The sequence below is a fragment of the Suillus clintonianus genome (genome assembly GCF_016758775.1).
Source record: "Suillus clintonianus strain FC179 chromosome Unknown DEU56scaffold_218, whole genome shotgun sequence".
Lineage (NCBI taxonomy): Eukaryota > Fungi > Basidiomycota > Agaricomycetes > Boletales > Suillaceae > Suillus > Suillus clintonianus.
Window position 1 is genome coordinate 1 of NW_024539442.1, and position 24,723 is coordinate 24,723.

Consider the following 24,723-nt stretch of genomic DNA (forward strand, 5'->3'; position numbering starts at 1 on the left):
CCAACAAAATGATCGGCAAACTTACTTTGACTGGGCTGCGAATTGCAATGCACAACTAACTGCATCCTCGTATTCGCCTCCTTCATGAGATATATCATGGTCGATTTCATCGTGCCAGTGGTCTTCAGAAGTCAGAAAACCCATGTTGTCATCAGGGAGGGCGCCTGAACTCGCAGCGATGCTGCTAAATGCCCTGCGTGTATCTGTAGGTAATGCTATTGAAAAGATCAATAAAATAAACGAACAGGAGAGACTTGATTACGCACACATCAGGTAGCCTCGACGCTGTTTCAGGCCGTCCTGCACCTCCTTAGCAACTCGAGCACCAGACTTGAATTGGCCCTTCCCATGCGTTTGCGAAGTTGCATGCCGAATTCCAAGAGGGACCTTGAGTTTTGAGGCTGCTACATGCCTACCACGCCGATGAGACATGATGGAGAGAAGGTGAAAGCAGTGGAGAAGAGTGAAGAGGCGTTGACGCAACGTGCCCATGTGGTGCCACGTAGCCGATATCTTCCGGTGGCGATGCGATGCATGCTAGCACGATGCCTTGAGGCAATCATTCAGAAAAGGTTAGAGTGCTGGGTGGGTGGGTTGAGCTCGTTGTGTCCGACGACGAGCAGCACGGCTGTCAAAACATAAGTCACGGGACTCGTGGGACGCGTTGTTATTGATCTAATCAATTATTGTTATCTATTTAAGTCACGGGACTCGTGGGACGCGTTGTTATTAATCTAATCATTATCAGGGAGATTATCGTTATCTATTGTTATCTAAATGATCTAATCCCCAGGCTATGTACACCTGAAGTACCGAGGTAACGCTGGTGGTATTGCTGGTGTAGCGGAGTAATGGATTCGAGGGTTATAACCCCCGGAGACCAAATTAGGCACCGAGCTATATAAAGGTGAGATCTTATGTCACTCAGGTGGTCAGACTCCAATATGGCCATTGTATTTATCAAATAATTTATTGAGTTTTCCCACTATAGGCGCGTCCAACTTGGCAAGGTGCGTCGATACGCCTGAGAGCCTTGCCCCCATGGACTATGGTGAGTCATGGCCCCGGGCCCATGCAATACTTATTTCAGGACATGCCAGTGTGACGTCTCATTAAAAGTTTAATCAACCACTTCATCACGGTGCCCGACTAACGTATCTTCAAGCTTCAAGTCACTGTTCTCATTATCATACTATATGGACGCTTTGAAACATAAACAGTTCCCCCCACTCCAATGGCTCGGTCATGGGCTCGACATGACGGCCATCAGGCCGTTTGACCTCAAATCTGTATGTGACCGATGTTGCAACACTTTTCGCGCTAACATGGACTTCCCAGGTTCTCGAGACCGTCAAGAAAAACAGATTGATCATTGATTTCAGTAAGGACACCACTATGCACACCGTCACAATCAGTTAGCGTCTACCGTCTGCTTTCGAGTGGATCTTGATTAACCTTGGAACACCATTCAGATGAAGAGAACTTCGACATTCCCGAGTGCATTTTCGCATCAGAGCAACACAACGCCTCCTCCCATGATACGTCTTACGCAAATGGAGCAGATGCTATTCTCGGAGTGCAGAAAGATGCATTCCGTTACCTCATCGTCGGAAGCAACGACATGTCATACTACCCGCTGTACAGGTGGTTCCCAGTTGCCGACCAATTCGCGCTTTACTATTTCCACGCCCATCAATATCTCGCGGGTCTTCAGGATTATCTTGAATTTGTGAATGAATCCGCCTTACAGGAGGGCATCTTGCACCTGCCCAAACCTTTCACGCCAGAGTACGTTCTAACGTATAAAACATTTTTCAATACCTACGGTAGCCATGTCATCATCAATGCCAGCTACGGAGCGCGATTTCTAATGGTAATTAAGCAACCCTTTACATTTCTAATTTCTCCACTTAGCGCTCTGATGCTTTCAGAACGCCTGGGCCTCGAACAAACACACAGACGTCAATGACAACTTTCGTCGAGACGTGACCGCGATGGCCAAGGGTGTCAACAACGGTTGGACATACGACGAAAGTGTCTGCACAGAACCTCAATACGAGACATTCAGCAGACTGTCGCAGTGCGTGTTCAGTGCGTATGGTGGGGACCATGCCCTGGCGTCCGCCCTGGCTCAGCGCCAGATGAACCAGCATACGTTCACCGAGTGGCAGAAATCCATCAGAGCGCATCCTGATCTCGTTCACATCCAGACAATCGCGCTTTGGGAACTACTTCGCGATGTGGAGAGCAAAGAGCTTCGGGCCAGCGGGAAACCCATCCACGATGCGTTCAAGTATATCACTTCGCAGGAACAGCAGGTGCACATCACGTACATCACGTTTGAGATGGACGCAACATGGGCGGAACTCGGCATCCTCATTGCGGGTACCGTTGTCATGGGCGGCGATTCCGATGATGTATCTTATCCTTCAAACCTGATGCTGAGCCCTACCAAATTTCGATGGGGAGAGGAAAGTGCTGAGCAAACTCACGTTGTCGTCGTGTAATGTCGTTTCAGTCCCTCATTTCCGTGCTTCACTCAATGTTCTGCTTAGTATTCCAGTTGAGAATGATGGAACCCCCATCGACTTTTACATTTCTTGCGGACAGGGAACAGTCAAGGTTACCATCGCTGGCGTAAGTTGACGCTACTTTGACCTTTTTGCTTCTCATTACGCTCTTGCTGCAGGAGGAACACGTGGGCAAAGAAGAGAACACCGTGTGGTTCCGTCAGGTTCCTGTCGTCAAATCCAGAAACTCAGGGGTCTGAAATTTAGTTTGAGCGGAGCCTATGACCATGAACGTGTTTTACTTGAGTAGCTTGCACGGGTGTATGATTACATGTGTTACATCCTCTTTTGTCATTGTGAGTTATCCGATCGTATGATGAGCATACGCATGATGTAAACTAAAGTTAGGTCCAAGATTAGTTGCTTTCCGCCCTGAGGTGTGGCTAGTCGGAAATAGAACGAATGACAGTATGTATGATGACCAAATGTCATGTTAGACCGAGAAACCCTGATCTTCCATTCCTTCATGCGAGTGCCACAGGATCAGTAGATCCGGCGACGAACCAGCTTGCAAGTCCGAACTTTCAATATTATGACATCCATCATTGATACGTTAAGTTACAGCCTTTTGGCATCCGGGGCCCCATCTTATAATTATCTCGTTGACACTAGCCTGCGCAGACTGAGGCGGTCATGATTGGATCATACTTACTCAACATAAGTGTGACTGTCTCGGATCCGAAGCGAGAAAGCTCCCTTTCCTTGACGGCGGAGGGAGAAGTCTAGTCTTACAAATGGAGCATTACGTTGGTGCCCCAAGCTGCCCCTGTCACTTCGATCTTGTATTCCATATGCCAGCCCACACAGCCTCATGTATGTTCATGTCCTGCTCGATAACTCATGACGTACATTTTTTTTGCGGACTGAATGGTTGTGATCAACCGAAATATCGATGGGCCGCACCAGGATCTTTTGCACCCATTCCTACTTAAGCACCAATCCAACTCTCATCGGTTTTCCAGCCACATTTCTTGCCTGCGCTCTTGCCCTCCAAGAGTCTCCACCATGTCTCCTCCAATATTTCCTGCTGTCGATCGTCTTGGCTACAGCTTAAATATGGCCCAAGTAACCGGAATAGACATTAACTCAGTACGTGTTCATAAATCAGTTACTGGCCTGCCCTTGACTCTTCACAGGTTGATGCAGCTCTGAAGAAAGCAGATCGTTGGATCGTTATTGACTTCGAGAAATTTCATACTGTCGAAATTGGTCTGTTCGCCGTGAAACCCCATAGACGGCGACTGACATCATCCCCCGCTTAGACAACAAGCTGTACAATGTTCCCAACATGGTTTCCGTCGCTCAAGACATCCGACAAGTTGAAGGTCAATTTATTCATTATGCGAACGGCGACGTCGCGAATGGTGCATTTAACAAAGACCCTACTCTGAGCGGCCGCTACTTCGCGCTTACGGGACCCGCGTCTGTGGCGGCAGCCTCGCACAAATCGTTTCTCAGTGACAATCAATATGCGTTCTTCAGTCTCTCAAAGTTGAAGTATACCGTAACTCTCAAAGACTACTCGAGTAGTATCTATACAGACGGGCTCCTGGAGAGAGTCAAAGATTTGCCGATTTTTAACGGGAAAGACCTCGCCGTTGTCAAAAAGTACAACGACTTCTTCATAGCACACGGATCCCATGTCGTCATGTCTGTTTCTTATGGCGCCCGCTACCCGCTCGTGCGTCCCTTACCCGTTCACAATATCTGTATTCAGTGCTCATCGTTGTCATAGACAGTGTGGTGTTCAAACAAAGACCAATCAGTGAATGAGATGTTCCCCACAGATGTCGAAGCTGCTTTCCATGGCATTCCAAACGGCGGGCAGTTCGATGCCACAGTGAAGAACCAGACACAATACAAGAAATTTGAAAACAGCCGCCAGCATCTCGTCTCGGCCTTGGGTGGTGACGAAGATATCGCCAATCGCCTTGCGAACAACAGCGCGTCCTTTGAGGAATACGAGAAATGGGTCGGGACCGCTCGTCAACACCCCTGCTCCTTGCTGAGCCTCAACGTCGTCGAGCTCTGGGAGTTGATGAGGCTGTCGAAGGATGCCATAGTCAAGAGTTATTCTGACCAACTTTCGGCCGCATTTGATCACATCATTACGCGCCCTAAGATTTTCAAGACGCTCGTCAGACTTGACATCCGAGCTGGTGCGCCCTCCAGTGATCATTCATGCCACTGATGCCAGATACTAATTTATTTCCATCGTTGTAACAGCATATGCCGATTTCAATTTGAAGACCCCTAGCGCTTACCCTATTGCTGACCGCGCGAATCCTTTTCCAACCGGAGCCTCGATTTCTAATACACGCATCATGTGGCAAAGCGCTCACGCTGAGCACGCAATACTCTAGTATTTGTTTCTGTTTGCATCTGGGAGCTCATCGTTTAACGAAGTGTTGATCTACAGCTTCTTCGTGATCAACGATGGGTCCCCGATCGATTTCTCCACCTACCGTGGAAGTATGAGCCACTCTGTGAATGTCATCATGGAGGGTGTCAGTACCTTTATCTTTATGTACTTGCCATGATCTAACTCGACAATTCTTCTCGCACGCTTCAGAATCAGTACTTCAATAACGAGGGGATGACCACCAAATGGTTTTGGGCGGCCAAGGTGAACCCTTACCCGGAGACGAAGGGTGTCAAGAAAATAGAAGAGCCAACCACTTGGGACAAAGTGCTGCACGACTACCTCAATGCAAATGGGGAGGACTCGGCGGACTTGGCGGAGCACTCCGCTTGAGACCGCTTCGCTCCATTCACGAGTTGAATGCCTCCCATGATGATCTGAATAGAGTCATGTTTCGCTCATGTTACAATTGACCATGTATGATACGCAGGAGACGTGATATTTTTGTATTCGGATTCAAGCCGTCGGTGAACCTCTGAAGCTACTCAGTGTACCCAGCTGCGGCCACCATGGATCCGTCTTTCTTGATAACACTGACGCATATGTTTCACTAATATGTACTCCACAATTTTCTGTTTTTCGACATCCACTCACAATTAGCAAGCATCCTGCGACCCTCTCACCATCGCTGAAGTTTTTCTATCTAACTTTATCCGGACTATGGCAGAAACGACTGGTTATGTGGCACCATGAGTTAGCCAATATATATCAACCATAATTTTGCGAGGCAAGAATGAACTAGTCCAGAACGATGCCATTGATTTGGGTCGTGCCAATGGTCGCGATACGCGAGCCGCGATCTAGCAGCAGCGGGCATTCCTGCGCCGTTGCGTGCTGCACTTTCGCGGATCGATTTCTCTAACCTCGCATCTCCTGTCCCGCTGCACGCTGCGATCCAGCGTGCGTCGATGTACCAGCGGGTGTTGGTCGTCACTGGACGGTCGAAGCGGCTGGCAGTGGAGGACCATAATGCAGAGTTGAAGGATCTGGTGGAGGAGCATAGGATAGTGGGGCATGAGGTCATGACGAAGACGATTGGTGATGTGGCAACTGCGTTTGTGGTGTCGGGGTGTGCGAGTGGGATGGTTGTGCTGCAGGCTGCGAATGCGACAACTGAGTAGGTGGTGGTGTATAGTTTGGAATGGGGCTCGACAAAGCATACCTTTGACAAATGTTGCTAATTCTTGGGAGATGTGGACGTTTTTGAGACAGGACTCGACGAAAACTACTAATAGTACCTCAACACTCGTTGCGTGGTGTTGCTTGGACTGTGTATATCCATTATATCATGTTGCTGCAGTTAATATACACGTTTTAAGAGATGGACGTCGGATAGCTGTGCATCGGGTATCGATCAAGGAAGAGTGGGGACTTGCATAAGTCAACTGGACGGAAGGACAAGGGTTTCCCCATCAGATGGGCGTGGCTATTTTGACGCGGTCCTGCCGCGCCTGCCGCGGTCGTGACGCGGCACCAACGAATCTTGACGCGGCCACTGCTGACGCGCCAGTGCAGGTGTTCCTACTATATGTTCTGCATTCGACTCCCACATCAAGCTTAAGTTGGACGGGTTCATGACCATTCCTTTGTTATGTTATGTCATAGGGACATGTACTACTGGCCACTAATTAACCAACGACCATTTTTTCCCCCTCCCTCTCCGAGTCTGTGGAGCACGTCAACACTTAACATAGGACTGAATTAGCTGCACAGGATACCAATACTTCCCGAGACGGGCCAAAGCGCTTTTGCCAACACTATAATCGAGTCAGCCATATCTCAGCCAGAAGTCGCAAGTCAAACTCGTGTGTGAAGGGTAGCTGTGACGAGGCTGTGCCGCGGCACTGACGCGGCATGGATGAGGTTTGACGCGGCATGAAGTGGGCCTTGACGCGGCACAGGTAAGTGTGAACGTTGACATTAGTACAGAGACTGTCAAGATGTTTGGGAAAATCTGTCGTGGTATGAGCAGTGGTTGACCCAGCCTGAATGAGGTTCGAGATAACATGGTTGGGGCTTAACATGGTGGCCGCGTTAGTATGGACACAGAAGATAAGCACTGTAAATATGGTGAGAAGTGAATACAGCAGTCTAGGCCTAGGGCTTGTACGCAGACGGACACTCACATGCTGATCATTAACGAGGATATTTAAAGTGTTTGGAATTCAGTTCGAGCGACATAAGATGTTGTTTGAACCAAGTTTGAACATGTCTATCTCACAGTGCCGCGTCACATATGCCGCGTCACAGGCGCGTCACGACCGCGGCAGTCGCGGCAGGACCGCGTCAATTTCACCTGGCCCCCATCAGATTACATAATAAGTTCATCCGGATTATGTTTCTGCTCGTCTGTAACGTTGATCTCCTGCCCTTAGTAGACTCTGCAAGTTACGCACCTCAGCTCGACGGGGTAGTTATATCGAAGGTTGGTCAGGAAGCGCAGGATCTGTATCGCATATTTATGCTTCCCCGTGGCCTTGAACAGGTATATCCACGGCAGAAACGAAGCCTCCACTCCACCAATATCTCCGGCATTCATTGCTTGACATACGTCAACGTACAGCAACTCGTCTCGATTTCGAAGGACTTGGTTTTCAAAACGCCTGTCCTGTTGTTCCTTGGGCTTCTCACGTGCGTGGTCGAGTGTATCTGTGCGTGCAACATACTTCTCCACGATCGTGTGTGATATACTTACAATAGTATCCCAGGATGGTTTCGAAGCTGTGAACAATTCCAGGGTCGTCCACTCGCGGTTTTGGCTCTGTGCTTCAAGTCGCCAGCAGTCAAGCATCGATGCTTGAAGGTCGTGATGTATGACTTCATGCATACGTCGAAATCCAGGCTTGGTAACCATCTTCTTGGTTTCATCTGGTCGCAAGTACCCCACTGACTGGAACAGACTATTCTCATCATCTCTGCCTTCCTTTGGCTGAAGATATATACGCCAGAGCGCATCCGCACATGCCATCTTGTAGTGGAAAAGCCCGGGAAGAAAAACAACATACTGTAAGCGGTTTTTTCACCTCATGTTGGGGGAAGGATATATCAATGTGGCCAATAAGCCTAAAACCCTCATACATCTACCAGGCTAATTATCCACACCTAGAATATATCCCCTCTGTGTAATTATCCATCAGTAATTCAGCCCCCCCATATTATCTCAGCCCCCCCGTGTGTTAAGTACCTCTCCGCTGTTGCCAGCCGGTCGCCGTTTCGGAGCTTTTGGACCACGAAGACCACTGATCTTGATAGCCGGATCTAGTATACGATCCAAGGAACCATTCCCCTGTCTCAGGGACTGCACTTGCATCAAACAGAGTGTTCATATTAAGGTACAAAGGTACAGACAGGTATACTACGCGTCATATGCCAAGCCTTCTTGGGGAGGCATATCAAGGGAAGGACACTCATCCTCTCCGTCATCTATGTCATCACCAGAAGCCATCAATACTGGAACCTTCCTCCATTGCTCCTTGAACGACTCAGATAGGCTGCGCCGGATGAACACCTGTTTCTTAGCATATGCGACTACGCCCTCGATGTCTTCGGGTCTCGTCGGTACTCATGCACCTGCACGCTCATCCCATTGGCGTGCTTGCCAGTCGAGAAAGAGCAGAATCCGTTGCATTTCTTCCAGCAAAAGTTGCATTTCTTCAACCCATCTATCACGATGCGCCCTGGCCTTACACCATTCAATACGAAGGGCTAGCAGTTGCAATCAGTAGAGTACAGTTGATCAATACAAGGACTCACAATCTTGTAAGCCTTCACTATCGTCATCTGCTAACCCGTAAGTCAACCAAAGCCAAGACATGATTGCAGTCCCTTGCGACTGTCCTGTCAAGTCTCCCATGGGCTGGAGATGTGACTTCTTGAGTGGCTGCAGCTTCCGTTCCCAGACAACATGGTCGACGTGCTCTGAAAGAGCCACGAGTGCCTTGCGTGCGCACATACTTTGCGTGACTGACAATGAGACGGTCTTCTACAGCATCCAGGGTCTTCTTTGCACGAGTGTTGGCACCTTGGCCACGGATATGTCGTTGCTTGAATTGCAGAAGTTGACGACAGAGACGGATGTGAGAACGGCACTCATTGAGTGCATCGTGGGCTTGCACTATTCGGAGAGACCATTCAACCTCAAGATGCTTTTGATCGCACGGCACTTGGCTGCAAATCTCTGAAGGTAGCAAGAGTTGAATGTCTTCTGCCTTGCCGGATTCAAAGTTTGGCCTAGGGCAACCGCTGTCGTCGTCGTCGTCACTCCTCGAGTTGGTGAAGCCAGTTCAGACCCTTCAGTCACATTGGATGTAGAAGTGGTGCCCCGGATGTGCCAAAAGGCTGTAGAATATGACCCAGCCTGCACCGGCCTGGCCAGGTAGATATGTGGCTGGCCGATTCGTAGAAGTGGGCACGGCCAGTGTACCTTGAACTCTGCTTAGGCACTGAGGGAATGTGTAGGGCGAGGACTGGCCAGCCTTGTAGGAGAAGTACTGGCCAGCATTCCTACACACGACTGTACAGGAGTACCGGCCGAGCGCACAGGGCATTTACTGCCCAGCTCAGCCAGGAAGAAGCCTCAGGCCAGCACTCTTATACAATCGTGTAAAGGAGTGCCGGCCGAGTGCACAGGGCAGGTACTGGCCAGCTGCCAAGAAACAGCCTCCGGCCAGCACTCTTATACAACTGTGTATGGGAGTGCCGGCCAGGTACTGCCAGGAAACAGCCTCCGGCCAGCACTCCTCTACAATGGTGTACAGAAGTGCCGGCCGAGTGCACAAGGCAGGTACTGGCCAGCTGCCAAGAAACAGCCTCTGGCCAGCACTCTTATACAACTGTGTATGGGAGTGCCGGCCAGGTACTGCCAGGAAACAGCCTCCGGCCAGCACTCCTCTACAATGGTGTACAGAAGTGCCGGCCGAGTGCACAAGGCAGGTACTGGCCAGCTGCCAAGAAACAGCCTCCGGCCAGCACTCTTATACAATTGTGTATGAGAGTGCCGGCCAAGTGCACAGGGCAGGTACTGGCCAGCTCAACCAGGAAACAGCTTCCGGCCAGCACTCTTATACAAGCGTGTATGGGAGTGCCGGCCGAATGCTACCAAGAACTAGCCTCCGGCCAGCACTCCTGTACACGACTGTACAGGAGTTGCTGGCCGAGCCCATAGGGCAGGTACTAGCATGTACAAAGGTACTGGCCGGCCATGTAGGGTAGGTACTGGCCGGCCCCACTTATAAAATCAGGTATATAGTCTTGGCTGGCCTTGTAAACTATATACCGGCCACCCCATCATGTATATTGCTTTGCCTAGTAATATCAAGTAGATCTATGAGTCAAAACAGCAAGAATACAATGTGCTATGCTAGGTCACTTTCGCATGGCCTTTTTTGAGGGTTGCCTGGGTCTGCTGGATCGACGAATATTGTCAGTGGTAGCCTTTTTGGATGGTCTTCCAGATCCCCCAGATTTTCCTCTTTTCTTCCCTTTCTGCACGACGACGACGACGACCTCCTCCTCCTCCTCCTCCTCCTCCTCCTCCTCCTCCTCCTCACCACGCTGTTCCTTATCTTCCATATCATCCTTACCACCGCTGTCCATTTCGATCTCCACCAGTTTCAACAGCTTCTGGTTGTACTCCTCCAGCTCTCGCTTTCTCTCCTCCAGCTTTCTCATGTCCTCCTGCAGCATCACCATTTTCTTCTTCTCTTCCTCCACCTCCCGCGACTCCTTGTCAACCTTCCTTGTCAACTCATCTGCCTCCATTTCCGTCCCCTCATCCTCTTTCTCTTCCCTGGTTGAAATCGTCCGAATGGCAGTATCAGCTCCGTGTTCTTCACCACCAGCAGCCTCAGCAATGGCAGCATGTTGTCCTTCCTTCGCCTTGAGCATCCGCATAACCCCACCTCTGGCTGTATTGATTGCCTCTATGACGAGGTCGTGGGTCTTGATACTCAAAATAGAGGTGCCAAGGTAAGAGGGGGTGTTCAGGGTAGCTTCGTCCTCCTCATATTCGATAACTCGCTTGCATTCTCTTAGCAGCATCCCAAGACCTAGGCTGACCTTCATGGCTGATTCCAAGCCAGAGATCTTTGCAGAGAGGACTATCTCCAAGAACTTGTTCAACTCACGCTCGTCTGAGTGCACACTATTCGGAAGGTGTGATCTGTCCCAACTCCATGTCGCCCAAGCGGGCCATTCCATTGCCTCAGAGCTTCGTTCCTGTGTCAAGTGAGTATCAAGTTTCACCAATCCAGGTATTAATCGCAAACGTACCTTTTTCAAGTCACCGAGACGTGAAATCAAAAGTAGATATTCGTCGTGGCTGCTGAGAGACCGTAAGAATGACATCCGATCCTTCTTTGGCACAGTGGCTGGTGTGCGCACGACTTCTTGACCAACTGATGGTCGCTTAACCAGCCCTGTCGATGGAGTGAGATTATCATCAGAGCTATCCTCGGAGCTGTCCTGGGTCTGCGGTCTTGAATTCTTGGTGGGCCTTGTGCTGGCCTTGGGCTTGGAGGAAGCCTTAGCCTCGGCCAGCTGTCTTGTACGTTTCGTGGACGTAGGCGCCGCTGAAGCCTCCTCTTCATCATCAGTGTCGACCGGTACATACTTCTTTTTTGATTTTTTCTCGCCTACATAGACAGCATTGACGAGCAGGGACTTGTTCATGTGGGAACTCACGGCCCCGACAAAAATAACCAGTTTCTGTTTCGAGGCCTTCCTGTCTTCCCAATGGCCCCAAAGATGGTTTATTTCCTGCGCCTTCAAATGAGACGGATCTTGCACGACGAAACCATCAGGGATGGAGTCTGGATCCAGGTACACCAAAAGGTTGCCGGCAATCGAGAGCCAAGGTACTGGCTTTTTGCTACCAGTGAAGACTTCTGAAAAACGGAAGTTGAGTCAAGTTAAAATCAACAGATGAAGTGATCGGCAACTCACTGTAAGATGCATGAAAAATTTGCCGAACCAACTCTTGTTGCCCCCTGAGGCTCACTCCTTTACGGGAAGGGAGCTTTGCAAACCCGTGCTCGTCCAAGATGACTTCAGGTATCGCATCTTTTCCATCTTTACTGTCTTCATCGGAGGAGTCATCATCATCATTGGTGGGGTCTGATACACGGTCATTGAGCAGTCTGAACCAATCCCCAAAAATACAGAGCTTACAAAATTCTTCCTTCGACCACTCGGCATATTTTTCAAACCCTTCGGATGTCCACTCTTTGCTTCCTCGAGAACTCAGGCTAAACGGTTTCTTGTGATTGACAGGCTGAGACTCATGACTGAATAACAATAAAATTATTATTTTACCCTGAGGAGAGTGGATAAATACTCACATCTTGACACTTAATGTCTGATCGGCATTTTTCTTGTGACTGACTAACATCACGACTCGGCAACCCATAGAACGCCGCATCTGTTCTGTAAAATCGTCGAGAACTTTTTGAGGCTTTTCTTTCGATACCTGTCAATGTTGTTATAGTAGAAATTGAAAAAAAAAAGGCAATTTACATCGCCTGTGCTTCTACTGGGGCACCTTCCCTATTCCATTTGTCCCTCGCCTCCTCAACCTCCTTCCGATGTGCAGAAGTCATGTTGTTGAACCACTCCCTCGCATGTCCAGTCCTATACTTAATAGAATGTTGCACGCCTTTCTTCTGTTGCTGCTCCTTATCATAGTCGTCCATCTCCTGCTTGAAGAGTTTCTGCGCGACGTCCCAAGCATTAAGCTCCTTCTTGTAGAACCCTGCGTCCTTAGGACGAGCCGCCAATTCTCTGTCCTCAGGGGACACGCCAGATGGTTCTTCCTCCGGCTCACCCAAGACCTCTTGCTCAGCATGTCGATCATCAGCGTCCGTTAAGAACTGGAGGTAGTACCTCCTGATAGCCTATATAATAATTATATCAGTATCATTATATACTCAACAAAACAGTACCTTTTTCAATCCCTTTGGTAAATCCTCGGAATCCTGTCTTGTGTGATGAATTGCGACAATTTCATTGCGGATCTGTCTTAGGAGATTCTGACGGGAATTCTTCTCATTTACAAACTGATCTTTGTGGAGAGTCAGTACTCCCTCCCAAGAAGCATACCATTCAGCCATTGATGACAAGAAAACGTAAGTCAGGAGCTTTTGGTAAGGGTGAGTATGCGTCGCGTAACCTTAGACCAGGCCGAAGAGTTGAAGTTTTGAAGGAGACGCGATCACGTGCATGCAAACCAAGACGTGTCATTACCAAATCACACGTGTGATAAAGTGATACCTCAATCAATTCAAATTATGTACATACAGTGTCAAGTAAATACATAATTCACCTGCGCGCCTTCTTTGCAGTCCCAGGAGGCGCTGTCTCATTCTTGCGCTTGCCTTGGGTAGAGTCAGGTAAAGACTGAGATACAAAATGAGTAGAAGGTGACTTGAACCAAGCGCAGTTCTTGGTCCTGGCGCTGTTGATGATGGACCCAGGAGGCTTGGTGACAGAAAACTTGTAGCATGGCAACTTTTGCGTGCTACCACAGTTGGTGTACTTGCATGTGTAGATGTACTGGCAAACAGAGACTTGGTGTGAGGCGTGCGCGTCGTGATTCTCATCAGAAACTGTCACAGCAACCCTCTCAGCCCAGCTCTTGGTAGAGCCACATTGGGGGCATTGCGCAGGAATAGGAATGCCCCAAGGCGAAGTCTGAGTGTGAGCGCGCGCGAATGTAGTGAGTTCCAGCTTGCAGCAACCATCAATGTTGACAGGAGTCATCAGGATGACGCTGGTGTGTTGACCGAGACCGCCTGACATACTAAGGAGGGTCGGAAATACGGTGCGGATGTTGAGTTGCTCAATCGCAACAAGTTCCGCCATGGCGACCAAGAGATTAGTGGTGACAAGGGGTTGAAAGCGAGCTGCGGGAAAGATAATTGCAGATGCGAAGTTGAATTGAAGAACGGACTCCTTGAGCTGAGTGTAGGGCGTCTCGTGTGCCACCACAGAACCGCAGACCAGGAAGACGAAGTGTGCGGACTTGAGGATCCTGGCGTAGGGCTTCAACACTGTAGAGAGAACCTAGAATAGATTAATTAATAATATTGACGCGTCAAATTTTAAAACTTACATGCTGAACTTGCATCGCAACATACTCTCCATCACCTTGACCCTCCTTCCCTGCAAAGAGCCAACCGCTGTCTTCTTCCGAATGGTTGGAGAGAAACGCAAAGACCCGACCAGTTGAGCCAAGGTGACGGACGAGCTTAGCAACCGTTTCGACCTGGTCGCGGGTGTACTTGTCGATCTTCGTATACGAAACGATGTCGAACGAGATCTCGACGTACAGAAACCCACCGCTGGGGTAGTACTTGTCGAGGTAATGCGAGAGGAGTGGAACGGGTGTGGAGATTGCGTCCTTGCCGCCAAGGGAAAAATGGACGATGGCGAGGGGTGTGGCTGCCAAGATGGAGTTGGACGCCAGCTCATACTTGCCGTTGAGCTGTAGGAAGCCTGGGAGTAGAGGCGTTCCTCCTTCCTCTGGCAAAACGTTACGGTAGAAGCCCTGAACAAAGTTAAGTAGTCAATCAATAGAACATTTGAATAAGAAAAAGAAGACTCACAAAATATGGCGCGGGCTCCTTAACCGTCCGCAATGAGTGACAAGAAAGACATAAAAATTTAACGTCCGGATGTTGGACGGCATCGACGTGCGCCTTGGGCACCTCAATGCATTTGCTGCACATGACGCGGGCGCCATCGAGACAGATCAAACACCACTGACCTCCAGTCAGTCAACAGAACACTAGAAAGAAGCAAAAAAAAACTTACTATACTGTGTTCTTCCGGAATCCTAGCGTCCTCTGGCTCTAAGGATGGCGTGGACGATTTTGATCCTGCGGGCGCCGGAGGAGAGCCGGTAGGTGCCAAAAGTTTCCGGGCAGAACCTCCACAAGACTTCTTGGCCGTGTTGCTCTTTTTAGGCGGCATTGGATAAGGAAAAGAAATGGTACTACCAATGGTAGAGCAAAAAGGACTTTGCGAATTTTCAAACCAACCAGTCATGTGATCGTGTTGTGGTTGGGCCGGCATTTGCCGCAACAAACAACATCAAATATGTTGAACATAAAGTCCAGCGCAACACTTTCACACGGTTCAATTTCAAACCACATCTCTTCTGTCCGCTCAAACCACATCTCTTCTGTCCGCTCACCCTGTTAGCCACTTACACAGACTGCAGCTGTGTAAGTGGCTAACAACTCACTGAGCACTCATTCCCTACTGCATGGTATGCGTCTTTCAATTCTAATTCTATTTCTAATTTGGTTGCATAGGTTGATTTGCGGATACCTAAGGTAAGTCTCTTCTCAACCGTCTCTTCACTGAACGCCTTCTTTCTAGACAATTTAGGACACTATTGGGGTGCCTCCAGATATAAGGTCTGTCTTTTTTGAACCGTCTCTCCACTAAACACCTTCTTTCTAGTTATTTTGGTATACTATTGAGGCGCCTATAGATCTAAGGTATGTCTTTCTTTCAGCCATCTCTTTACTGAACGCCTTCTTCATCATTGAGCTTTGAGTACTGGGGGCTTGGCTTTGGGAGTGGGAGGAGATGTATGTGTGCATTGGCGCACTTCTCCTCCCTTGCTTCACCATTGAGTACTGGGGGCTTGGCTTTGGGAGGAGATGTATGTGCGCATTGGCGCACTTCTCCTCCCTTGCTTCACCATTGAGTACTGGGGGCTTGGCTTTGGGAGTGGGAGGAGATGTATGTGTGCATTGGCGCACTTCTCCTCCCTTGCTTCACCATTGAGTACTGGGGGCTTGGCTTTGGGAGGAGATGTATGTGCGCATTGGCGCACTTCTCCTCCCTTGCTTCACCATTGAGTACTGGGGGCTTGGCTTTGGGAGTGGGAGGAGATGTATGTGTGCATTGGCGCACTTCTCCTCCCTTGCTTCACCATTGAGTACTGGGGGCTTGGCTTTGGGAGTGGGAGGAGATGTATGTGTGCATTGGCGCACTTCTCCTCCCTTGCTTCACCATTGAGTACTGGGGGCTTGGCTTTGGGAGGAGATGTATGTGTGCATTGGCGCACTTCTCCTCCCTTCTTTTATCATTGAGTACTGGGGGCTTGGCTTGGGGAGGATTCAGTGTCCACATTGGTGCGCCCCTCCTTCAACCACCATTGCGCTTGGGAGGTTTAAGTGTCCACATTGGTGCGCCTCCTCCCGCCATCCTTGTGTTGTATTTTCTCTGGAGGGATGACAACCGCTCCACCATAAGGTAACTTGTATCGTTACCTCTGACCAAATGCTGATGGCAGCTTACAGATATGTTTCTTTTGGCTTGTTCAGACATTCAAAGGTAACCTTTTTGATATTCGCTTCGCAGATACTGATTGCCAGCGCGGTTCACAGATTATGTTATTTAGTTAGCTATATTTTTCTCGCTCTACTTTTTATTACTGTATTACGCAGTACTAGACTGCCGCAGAGAGGGCCCCTCTGCGGTAGCCTTGTATTGGCTTTGTCACACCTTTGTTTTTTTTCTTCAATTAGACAGAAAGATGTACCGCCAATATAACTTAGTTGCGATTTGTAACCAAATAGAGACACCACCCTGCTCCGTCTGTGTGAAAAAGTCACGTGACTTTTAAATACTGCAGTTAGAATGTTGCCAATTTTCGCAGCAGCATATTGTTGAACTAGGGGGTGCTTGAGAGTACCCTCAGTGTGCTTGTCTTTGGTCTTGAATGTGGCGGAATAGATGCGGCTGCTGCTAGATTCGGTTAGAAGACAATCAGAGTAAGGGATGAGGCTTTTGGTAAGGCCCTTAGCATGCAGCTGGTATCTCAGGCATTCCACCTGGGCTGAGGAAACGAGCAATTGCATCTATGTGAGTTGGTATCTCAGGTATTCCGCCTGAGCTGAGGAAAAAGAGCAAATCCTCATCCAAGCTTTGAGACGCGATTGCTCTTTTCTTCATCGTGTCTATGAGTCGGTATCTCAGGTATTCCACCTGAACTGAGGAAAAGAGCAAATCCTCATATCCAAGCTTTGAGACACGATTGCTCTTTTCCTCAGCATAGGCCTGTAGCATGCAGCCGGTATCTCAGGTATTCCACCTGGGCTGAGGAAAAGAGAACTGCGTCTATATGAGTTGGTATCTCAGGTAAGGTATTTCACTTGAACTGAGGAAAAGAACAAATCCTCATATCCAAGCTTTGAAACACGATTGCTCATGCCTGAGATTTTGTCTCTACTGTAGATACACTTGAATACAAGGCTCTTGGTAAGGCTCATAGCATGCAGTCAGTATCTCAGGTATTCCACCTGAGCTGAGGAAAAGAGCAATCACATCTTTGGTAAGGCCCGTAGCATGCAGCCAGTATCTCAGGTATTCCGCCTGAGCTGAGGAAAAGAGCAATCGCGTCTCAAAGCTCGGATATGTGGGCCTTACCAAAAGCCTCATATTCGAGTGTGATTGCTCTTTTCCTGAGCCCAGGTGGAAAGCTCAGATACAAGGATTTACCTGCACGACTGTGCTATATCGCGCCTAAGACACAATATTCAACACTGGCAGACCAGTTTATTACTTGCCGTTAGCATAAGGCTCAAATTTAAAGGTTCTCCCAGCTTTTATGTCTGGACTGCCATTTCTTGAGCTTGAATTTGAAGGATGTAAGGTAACTTAAGTTGGGACTGCTGTTTCTCATCTGTTTCTTTCACAATACAGGCCTCTGCTTGGATGGTATGTCTTTGCAAATCTTATATTACGACGCCATCCAAATTAGAAGTTATCCCGATTTGGATCTTCCAACATTGTAAATTAAAACCATTTATAGTCTAGACTCTAGACCGCCTGCGGTTGAAAATTTTACCATTCTGTTGTTTCGTCTGATTTTCCAAACTCCAACCACCCAAAAATGGCGGATCCTGCTGTGACAATTCTGTCCAAGAGCCTCTGTAGGCTTATAGATGACCTACTGCGTGATTCATCGCCGTATGAGTTGCTGATAGGTGACAAAATCAATGACAATTTGCTGCAAAGAGCCAGGTAAGGGAATCTCACGTCACTGTCCAGAAAAACTTGACAGCTGGAACTTAAGGACTAGATTGTGGGCCAAGTGGCAGGACATACGTCTGTCCAGTACTGGTAGTGATGTCAAGGCGAATGCCATTGCCGAGATTGAACTTACCAGGGCTGCGGTCATAATAGCCTATGCTGTAGTTAATCCCCGTAAGTGTTGATTTGATGGTTGGGGGGTCTGTCATTCATCATGTTGCCATAGTGCGAGCGGATTTGGACGCAGATCGGTTTGTGGACAGTGCCAAGGCGTCCCATCCATCGCATGCTGACAGCCAAAGACATAAGCTAGCAAAATATTTCCACTGTCCTTCGTTTGGTTCAATATCAGAGCCGGCAACATTTGTTGACAGGCATGGAAGGATCCTTGCTTGGTATTTGCCAGAAATCATGGTGCCTGATAGAATGGTATGAATTTGATTTGATTACAGTTTAAGTCCTTTTAATAAGTTATAATTAGGATCGTGTCAACCAGTCCATCAAATTGCTGAGACCTGCCTTAGATCAGTCTTTGCCCAAGCCCACTCAGAAGGCAAAGCAGCCTTGGCGTTCTCAAGGATTTGTCATGCCTTCAAGCGGGGGAGAATTTGGAGTAGGAAGGGTGACTTTATGCCCGGGAGGATTCATGCAACGCCATGAGGTAACTCTGTATTCGTATACTTGCCGTGATACAGAACTAACTTAAATGGGCTAGCGGCTTCAGGATGACTTGTACCAATCAAGCTCCCTTTCTTCACCTGCAGTCCGAGATTGGTTGTCCGAAATAACCGTAACTGAACATTTGTGGTCCGCTATCACCAGTCTTATTGCGCCAGATCAATATCAGGCCGGTGTGGAATCTGTTGCTAATATGAAGGATACGGTTCGTACCTCAGATCCTGTTGTTTGGCCCTTGGAGTTTTCTGGATTGGAAGTTATTGTCAACCGAGAGACCCCAAATCACCGAGACCCTGGAGCATCACCTTCATTCTATGACCTTTTGGTGAGCCTTGGCAAAGGTCATCATGCTGTACTAGCTCTGCCAGATCTGGGTGCCGAGCTAGCATATCCGCCTGGCACTATGGTTTACATTTTAGGGAAGGTGCTGGAGCACGGGGTGCCACGGTGGGGTGATGGGGAGAGAATTGTGATTGCACACTTTGTCAAGGATAAAGTGCACGATAGGCTTGGTGTACCGAGACCAAAGTTTCCAAACCAGCGGGATTTTCTGAATAGAGTGGGGGCAGGTAAGAAGGGGGGTTTAAAAGCCATTCGGAGATCAAATAAGAGCAGGGGACGAGGAGTAGTTTCCCGAAAATAGATATCCCGATTAGACAAAGCTTGTGATTTTAAATCGGTTGACTTCTCATACACTGGAATATTTCCTCGGTCTAAGCACTATGTCCTCAAAAAAAAGGCAGCGTCTCAAGGCTATTTCTTATTCTTTCCAACATAGAGGAAAGTTATCACAAAAAAAGGATCCGGATGTTGATTATGTTGCTCACGAACCTACAAGAGACAAGAGGGGAAATCCCTCTTGGGTTGAGTCTTGTGCTGATCGGCTGTATCAAACTTCGCCAGAGCCTACTACCAGCCCAAGAAAACGAGTTAAAGAAGTACACACAGAATCACCAGACATCCAAGAAGAGGATTTAAATCAGGAAATGTTTGGTGACTTTGTTATTGACGAAGAGGCTGCTGAGCAAGGGAGAAAAACAAAGGTATGTCTAACAGGCCTTGGCTTACTAGTAATTGTTTCTCATCAATGGCATAGACACAAAATGACTTCATATCAGAGTATCTCGCTCACCGAGATGTGTATCTAGATGTCATCTTGGACTCAGAGAAATTTGCCACCGCAGGCATCTGCGAGACTTGCCAATGTGAAGATAATTCCTTCCGTTGCACAACTTGCACTGGCGACCACAGCTGGTGTCGCCCTTGTCTCCTCAAATCACATCAGTCATTGCCTTTCCACAAAATCCAATTTTGGAATGGCAAGTGCTTTGAAGACGTCACTCTTTCTGCCCAAGGATTTATATGGTACATGGGCCATGGTGGAAAGTCTTGCCCTTGCTATGGAGTTGGACAATGTCACCTTGATCAAGATTCTTCTGTGATTATTGTACATTCTTCTGGGGTGTTCACACACAATGTGTCGTGGTGTCGGTGTCCAGGATCACACCATGAACATCACCTGCAGCTGCTCCAAGCAGGACTATTTCCCGCCAGTATCACGCGCCCTAGGACTGCGTTCACCTTCGAAGTACTGGATCATTATCTCATTGATGCCTTGGAATGCAAGACTTCGGCAATGAGCTTCTTTGAGAAAATCCGACGGCTGACAAATAATGCTTTTCCAGATGCTGTCCCGGTGAGTAGAACCGACAATACCATAATTCTAGCTCATACTGAATGCAAAATCCCATCTGTAGGATCGATATCGTGAACTCATGAGAGTGTCTCGACTCTGGCGCGACTTGAAGAACCGTAAATGGTTTGGATTTGGCCATGACATGGAAGCACCCCCTAGTGCAGGAGATTTTGCTCTATTTTGCCCTTCTTGTCCGCAGCCAGGAATCAACATGCCTCTTATTTGGGAGCAGAAGTACGAAAGGCAAGTCAATTCCAGCAATCCTTGTCTGCCAGACTCCGGCCAGTACCCACAGTGCATAGCACAGCAGTGGTCCTGGCCGGTAATATGTGTCAGCTGAGTCCTGGCCGGTACCTCTTGTACGTAGCCCAGTGTCAGTCACGGCCGACCATTTGTCTCTACTGGCTTTGTCTGCCAGACTCCGGCCAGTACCCACAGTGCATAGCACAGCAGTGGTCCTGGCCGGTACCTTCTGTACTCAGCTCAGAGTCAGTCAAGGCCGACCATTTGTCTCTATTGGCCAGAAGTTGTTGGTTCCAGATAACTCGCGGATGCTGACTTTTTGATTGCAGGTGGCTTGTTATGAGAAGATTTGTGGTAGATTGGAAACTTTACCGCTCAGCACATGAACATGCGACAGCCTCAGCTTGACGTCTTCCTCTCAGATGGTTTAGGTTATATGGTAACAGCAGGAGATTACCAAGCTCACTTGGCTTCAGCTATGGAGAGTAAAGAGGTGAATCAAGTTGCTTTGCATTGTTAGTGGTGGCTGAACCTGTAGAAAGAGATCCTCATGTAGCAACCATCGGGCAGTCAATGCAGCAAACACAAACAGAAGCAACCTCCGAGCTACAGGGGTCGGAGCCACTGCTTGTGCTCGGCATGGATGTTTTGTTCCCCACTGCATAGTGGACTTTCAGAAGGGTGAACGGCAAGTTTTCTTTCATTTACTCAATCTAGGTTAAGACGAGCCTTGGGCTTGACATGCTGACAAAATCACTTCAAGCCATATGAATATAGATTATTCCATTTGCAATGCCATTAAGCATGCTGCTGGCAACATTGACAACTCCCTGATCATCTATGATGTGGGGTGCCAGTGGAGCCTTAACTTCACTCAACGTGTTGACAACTGCCCTGGATTGGAGCTCCCAGACAACACTGAGATTGTGGCTGCAGTGGGGAAATTTCACTTGAGCGCTCATAAACTTGCCTGTTTTGCTAGATACAGCTTAAACTTCATTCAAGGAGCTGGGCAAGTTGACGGGGGAAATTCTGGAGACACTTTGGGCTCCCTTTAACAAGATATCTCCCACAGCACGTTCTATGAGCCAAGCACACCGTCAAGAAATTCTTGATGATCATATGCGTAACTCAAATTGGAAAAAACTTGTCAGAATAGGTAAGTGCCTATATTTGGAATGAATGACATCACAGTTTCACACTGATGCAGTTAAGACGCTCTTGAGAAAGTACAAACGGGCCAACAAGGGCATTGAAGACACTAGGGTGCCATTTGAAGAGCTTACAGGATCTTTGGATGTCATCAAAGTGAGGGCATGGGAAAAAGATGAGGAGAAGGCAAAAGAAGAACGTGGAGAACATCTCGACATCTACCAGCTAAAGATAGCTAAAGGTGAGCACTTCGAAGCTTCTATTCAGTTCCCTGTGACGTACATTCTGATTGGGTGATTGGAAGCACCAACAATGGCAGAAATACGGCTAAAATTAACTGAATCAGAATATGCTGATACAGGGAGGTTGGGATCAATTTCTTGGCTCATTGACGGCATCAATATAGAGGATTCACAGTATGTTGTTTCATCATATATATTGATGGTGGTGATGTATTTCTAATTACTATCTAGGGATGCACTCAGGGTAGCTATTCGGCAGCTTCCCAAAGATGCATCTGCAGTTCAAAAGGCTGCAGTTCAAGTGAAACGACAAAAACTGGCTGCACGTATTTCGAAATTTCATGAAATTGCTGATGCTATGACAGAGGGCATTGAAGTCCATGGGGGGTACTGAGCACATGGATGACATCAGATTTTGCACTACAGATGTGGTGGAGGAAGTACGCGAGGCTGCAGATATTGAAGATGTGTTGGAAGAGATTGATGAGGAAGTTCCTGCAGAAGCCATGGGCATTTGGATGCCATCTTCAGTGCTCCGAAATGAGGCTTTAGCCCTGGGCTTGCACACTCTGCAAGCTGAAGAACTGGAGGTTACGAAAGGGTCAAGCAAATGATTGCTTGGAAAAGTTACGGCAGGCTCTCGGTCATAAAGCGATAATTTACCGTCAACATTTCCGAAGTGCAGATTCCACATGGACAGGAACCAGGTCAAAGCAGGAGGCTCTTCGATGCCGTATCAAAATAGAGAAGTGTGTCCGAAGGTATCAAAGGGCAAGGGGTTCAATGCAGAGACTAGGGGCTGATGAAGATACTCTGAGGACGATTTATCAAGACATTCAGCCACACCAGCTCAGTGTGGACAAGGAAGTGACGGAAGAGAACAGATATGGACAGGGATCAGACAGACTGGCTTGGTTTTGGCTAGTCAATAATGGTCATGATTCGCAGGAAGATGTTTGGATGGATGAATGTAAGTCATATCTAATATGCCTATTTTCTGCAGTGACAGGTATTAGTCTACAGGGTAAATTGGTTGAAAGCTAAGGCTAGATGGCAAAGGTGGGAGGAGGAGTTGAGATTGGTCCAACACGAATGGGTTGGACAGTGAGTTGGTTTAAATACAGGATGGAAGAATGGGACCAAAGATACCGACAAGCTACAAAGCCTGGTCATCAAGCTTATGCACATCGACAGGTGCTCTTGTGGGGAAGATTTGCATTGGATGCTGAAAATTCATTCAAAGACAAGATGATTGTAGTCACTTAACAGTCTTGGCTATTATAATATCAAAGACTTATCTAGCCAATATATGATAGTTATGGTGGTCAGGAACACTGCATATACCTCATACTCTAGAGCTGGCCCATTTATACTTGCAGATAGTACAATTTGAATGACTAACTCTCAAGTGATAGTACTAAAATCAACATCTTTCTTGATAATACTTTGTCTAAGGTATTAGCCTGGAGATGGCTCGGCTGGCTCTGGTATCAATGTCTGAAGTATCGGCCTGCCTGCTTGTACACCACATGATCCTGATCCGGCCGACTCTGTTATCAATGTCTGAAGTGTCGGCCTGCCTGCCTGTACGCACCTTGGTCCTGATCCGGCCGACTCTGTTATCAATGCCTGATGTGTCGGCCTGCCTTCTTGTACACACCATGGTCCTGATCCGGCCGACTCTGTTATCAATGCCTGATGTGTCGGCCTGCCTTCTTGTACACACCATGGTCCTGATCCGGCCGGCTCTGTTATCAATGCCTGAAGTGTCGGCCTGCCTTTCTGTACATGGCCTGGACATGCACCGGCCGGCTCTCTCATCAATACCATGAGGAAACCCACACTTTCCTTATCATTCTTGAGTTGTTTTAGATACTTGGGTTCTTGACCATGATGCTCAACATCACATAAGACATGAACACTTATATATATTTGTATACTTACATTATCTACTGACACTGATCAACTTGCATAAGTCAAATATCCTGCTGGACTTGAGTATCTTAGAAGTGCAAGTCATGGAAAGACTTGGCCAAGTATTATACAGTTATTCAACAATGTGTAGGTTTTTGCTGATGCCCTAAGTTGTTGGCTGGTACTGATGTATGTGTGTAGGGAGCCTCACTTGGGTGGTCGGCCAGTACCATCCCCACACCTCTGGCCAGCACCAATGTGCATGTATAAGCAGAGGTCGGCCAGTACCATCCCCACAGCTCTGGCCAGCACCAATGTGCATGTACAAGCAGAGGTCGGCCAGTACCATCCCCACAGCTCTGGCCAGCACCAATGTGCATGGACAAGCAGAGGTCGGCCAGTACCATCCCCACAGCTCTGGCCAGCACCAATGTGCATGTACAAGCAGAGGTCGGCCAGTACCACCCCCACACTCTGGCCTGCACCAATGTACATGTACAAGCAGTGGTCAGCCAGTACCCACATGTATAGACAGCCTCACCTAGTGGTTGGCCAGTACCACTCTCACACCTCTGGCCAGCACCAATGTACATGTATAGGCAGTGGTCAGCCAGTACCCACATATATAGACAGCCTCACCTGAGTGGTTGGCCAGTACCACTCTCACACACTTGGCCGGCACCAATGTGCATGTACAGGCCGGTGCTGGTTGGTACACATTCTACAGCCATTTGGCACATCCGGGGCACCACTTGTACATAG

General features: G+C 48.3%; 8 protein-coding genes across 8 annotated transcripts; 3 read left to right on the forward strand and 5 right to left on the reverse strand.

Moving 5' to 3' along the window:
- Window positions 1-1,196: 1,196 nt before the first annotated feature.
- On the forward strand, window positions 1,197-2,770 carry DEU56DRAFT_920289 (uncharacterized protein; the record flags this gene model as incomplete). The annotated part of the gene is made up of 6 exons (XM_041358417.1): window positions 1,197-1,289; window positions 1,339-1,414; window positions 1,473-1,873; window positions 1,932-2,503; window positions 2,556-2,637; window positions 2,690-2,770. 6 exons carry the CDS (start codon window positions 1,197-1,199, stop codon window positions 2,768-2,770), a joined length of 1,305 nt encoding a protein of 434 aa, XP_041200738.1.
- An 805-nt stretch (window positions 2,771-3,575) lies between these two features.
- DEU56DRAFT_920290 (uncharacterized protein) lies at window positions 3,576-5,325 on the forward strand (the record flags this gene model as incomplete). The annotated part of the gene is made up of 7 exons (XM_041358418.1): window positions 3,576-3,659; window positions 3,707-3,779; window positions 3,833-4,251; window positions 4,306-4,729; window positions 4,797-4,932; window positions 4,990-5,077; window positions 5,143-5,325. The coding sequence occupies 7 exons, from the start codon at window positions 3,576-3,578 to the stop codon at window positions 5,323-5,325; spliced, it is 1,407 nt and encodes a 468-aa protein (XP_041200739.1).
- Window positions 5,326-7,245: 1,920 nt separating this feature from the next.
- DEU56DRAFT_844518 (uncharacterized protein) lies at window positions 7,246-8,155 on the reverse strand. The gene is made up of 4 exons (XM_041355107.1): window positions 7,701-8,155; window positions 7,478-7,643; window positions 7,368-7,417; window positions 7,246-7,310 (listed from the first exon to the last, which is right to left on the reverse strand). Exons 1-4 carry the CDS (start codon window positions 7,958-7,960, stop codon window positions 7,304-7,306), a joined length of 483 nt encoding a protein of 160 aa, XP_041200740.1. The 5' UTR covers window positions 7,961-8,155; the 3' UTR covers window positions 7,246-7,303.
- Window positions 8,156-8,554: 399 nt separating this feature from the next.
- Window positions 8,555-8,944, reverse strand: DEU56DRAFT_920292 (uncharacterized protein; the record flags this gene model as incomplete). The annotated part of the gene is made up of 2 exons (XM_041358419.1): window positions 8,555-8,697; window positions 8,746-8,944. The coding sequence occupies 2 exons, from the start codon at window positions 8,942-8,944 to the stop codon at window positions 8,555-8,557; spliced, it is 342 nt and encodes a 113-aa protein (XP_041200741.1).
- A 1,412-nt stretch (window positions 8,945-10,356) lies between these two features.
- DEU56DRAFT_939025 (uncharacterized protein) lies at window positions 10,357-13,097 on the reverse strand (the record flags this gene model as incomplete). The annotated part of the gene is made up of 7 exons (XM_041358859.1): window positions 10,357-11,208; window positions 11,263-11,876; window positions 11,935-12,105; window positions 12,160-12,275; window positions 12,330-12,457; window positions 12,522-12,881; window positions 12,930-13,097. 7 exons carry the CDS (start codon window positions 13,095-13,097, stop codon window positions 10,357-10,359), a joined length of 2,409 nt encoding a protein of 802 aa, XP_041200742.1.
- A 208-nt stretch (window positions 13,098-13,305) lies between these two features.
- DEU56DRAFT_920294 (uncharacterized protein) lies at window positions 13,306-14,958 on the reverse strand (the record flags this gene model as incomplete). Its single annotated transcript, XM_041358420.1, has 4 exons — window positions 13,306-14,049; window positions 14,099-14,533; window positions 14,592-14,747; window positions 14,800-14,958. 4 exons carry the CDS (start codon window positions 14,956-14,958, stop codon window positions 13,306-13,308), a joined length of 1,494 nt encoding a protein of 497 aa, XP_041200743.1.
- Window positions 14,959-19,933: 4,975 nt separating this feature from the next.
- Window positions 19,934-20,485, forward strand: DEU56DRAFT_749939 (uncharacterized protein; the record flags this gene model as incomplete). Its single annotated transcript, XM_041349487.1, has 1 exon — window positions 19,934-20,485. A coding segment is annotated over one exon (552 nt), but the record flags the coding sequence as incomplete, so codon positions are not given.
- Window positions 20,486-23,537: 3,052 nt separating this feature from the next.
- Window positions 23,538-24,554, reverse strand: DEU56DRAFT_762407 (uncharacterized protein; the record flags this gene model as incomplete). Its single annotated transcript, XM_041350685.1, has 6 exons — window positions 23,538-23,597; window positions 23,642-23,714; window positions 23,774-23,943; window positions 24,005-24,074; window positions 24,173-24,440; window positions 24,503-24,554. The coding sequence occupies 6 exons, from the start codon at window positions 24,552-24,554 to the stop codon at window positions 23,538-23,540; spliced, it is 693 nt and encodes a 230-aa protein (XP_041200745.1).
- Between the last annotated feature and the right edge of the window lie 169 nt (window positions 24,555-24,723).

Excerpts from the sequence above, each read along its gene's own strand:
- DEU56DRAFT_844518 (XM_041355107.1), bottom strand. The coding sequence starts at position 7,960 with ATGGCATGTGCGGATGCGCTCTGGCGTATATATCTTCAGCCAAAGGAA. Across the intron at positions 7,644-7,700 it reads TTCACAGCTTCGAAACCATC|AGATACACTCGACCACGCAC; the intron begins CTGGGATACTAT and ends TGTTGCACGCAC. Across the intron at positions 7,418-7,477 it reads CGTTTCTGCCGTGGATATAC|CTTCGATATAACTACCCCGT; the intron begins CTGTTCAAGGCC and ends TTCCTGACCAAC.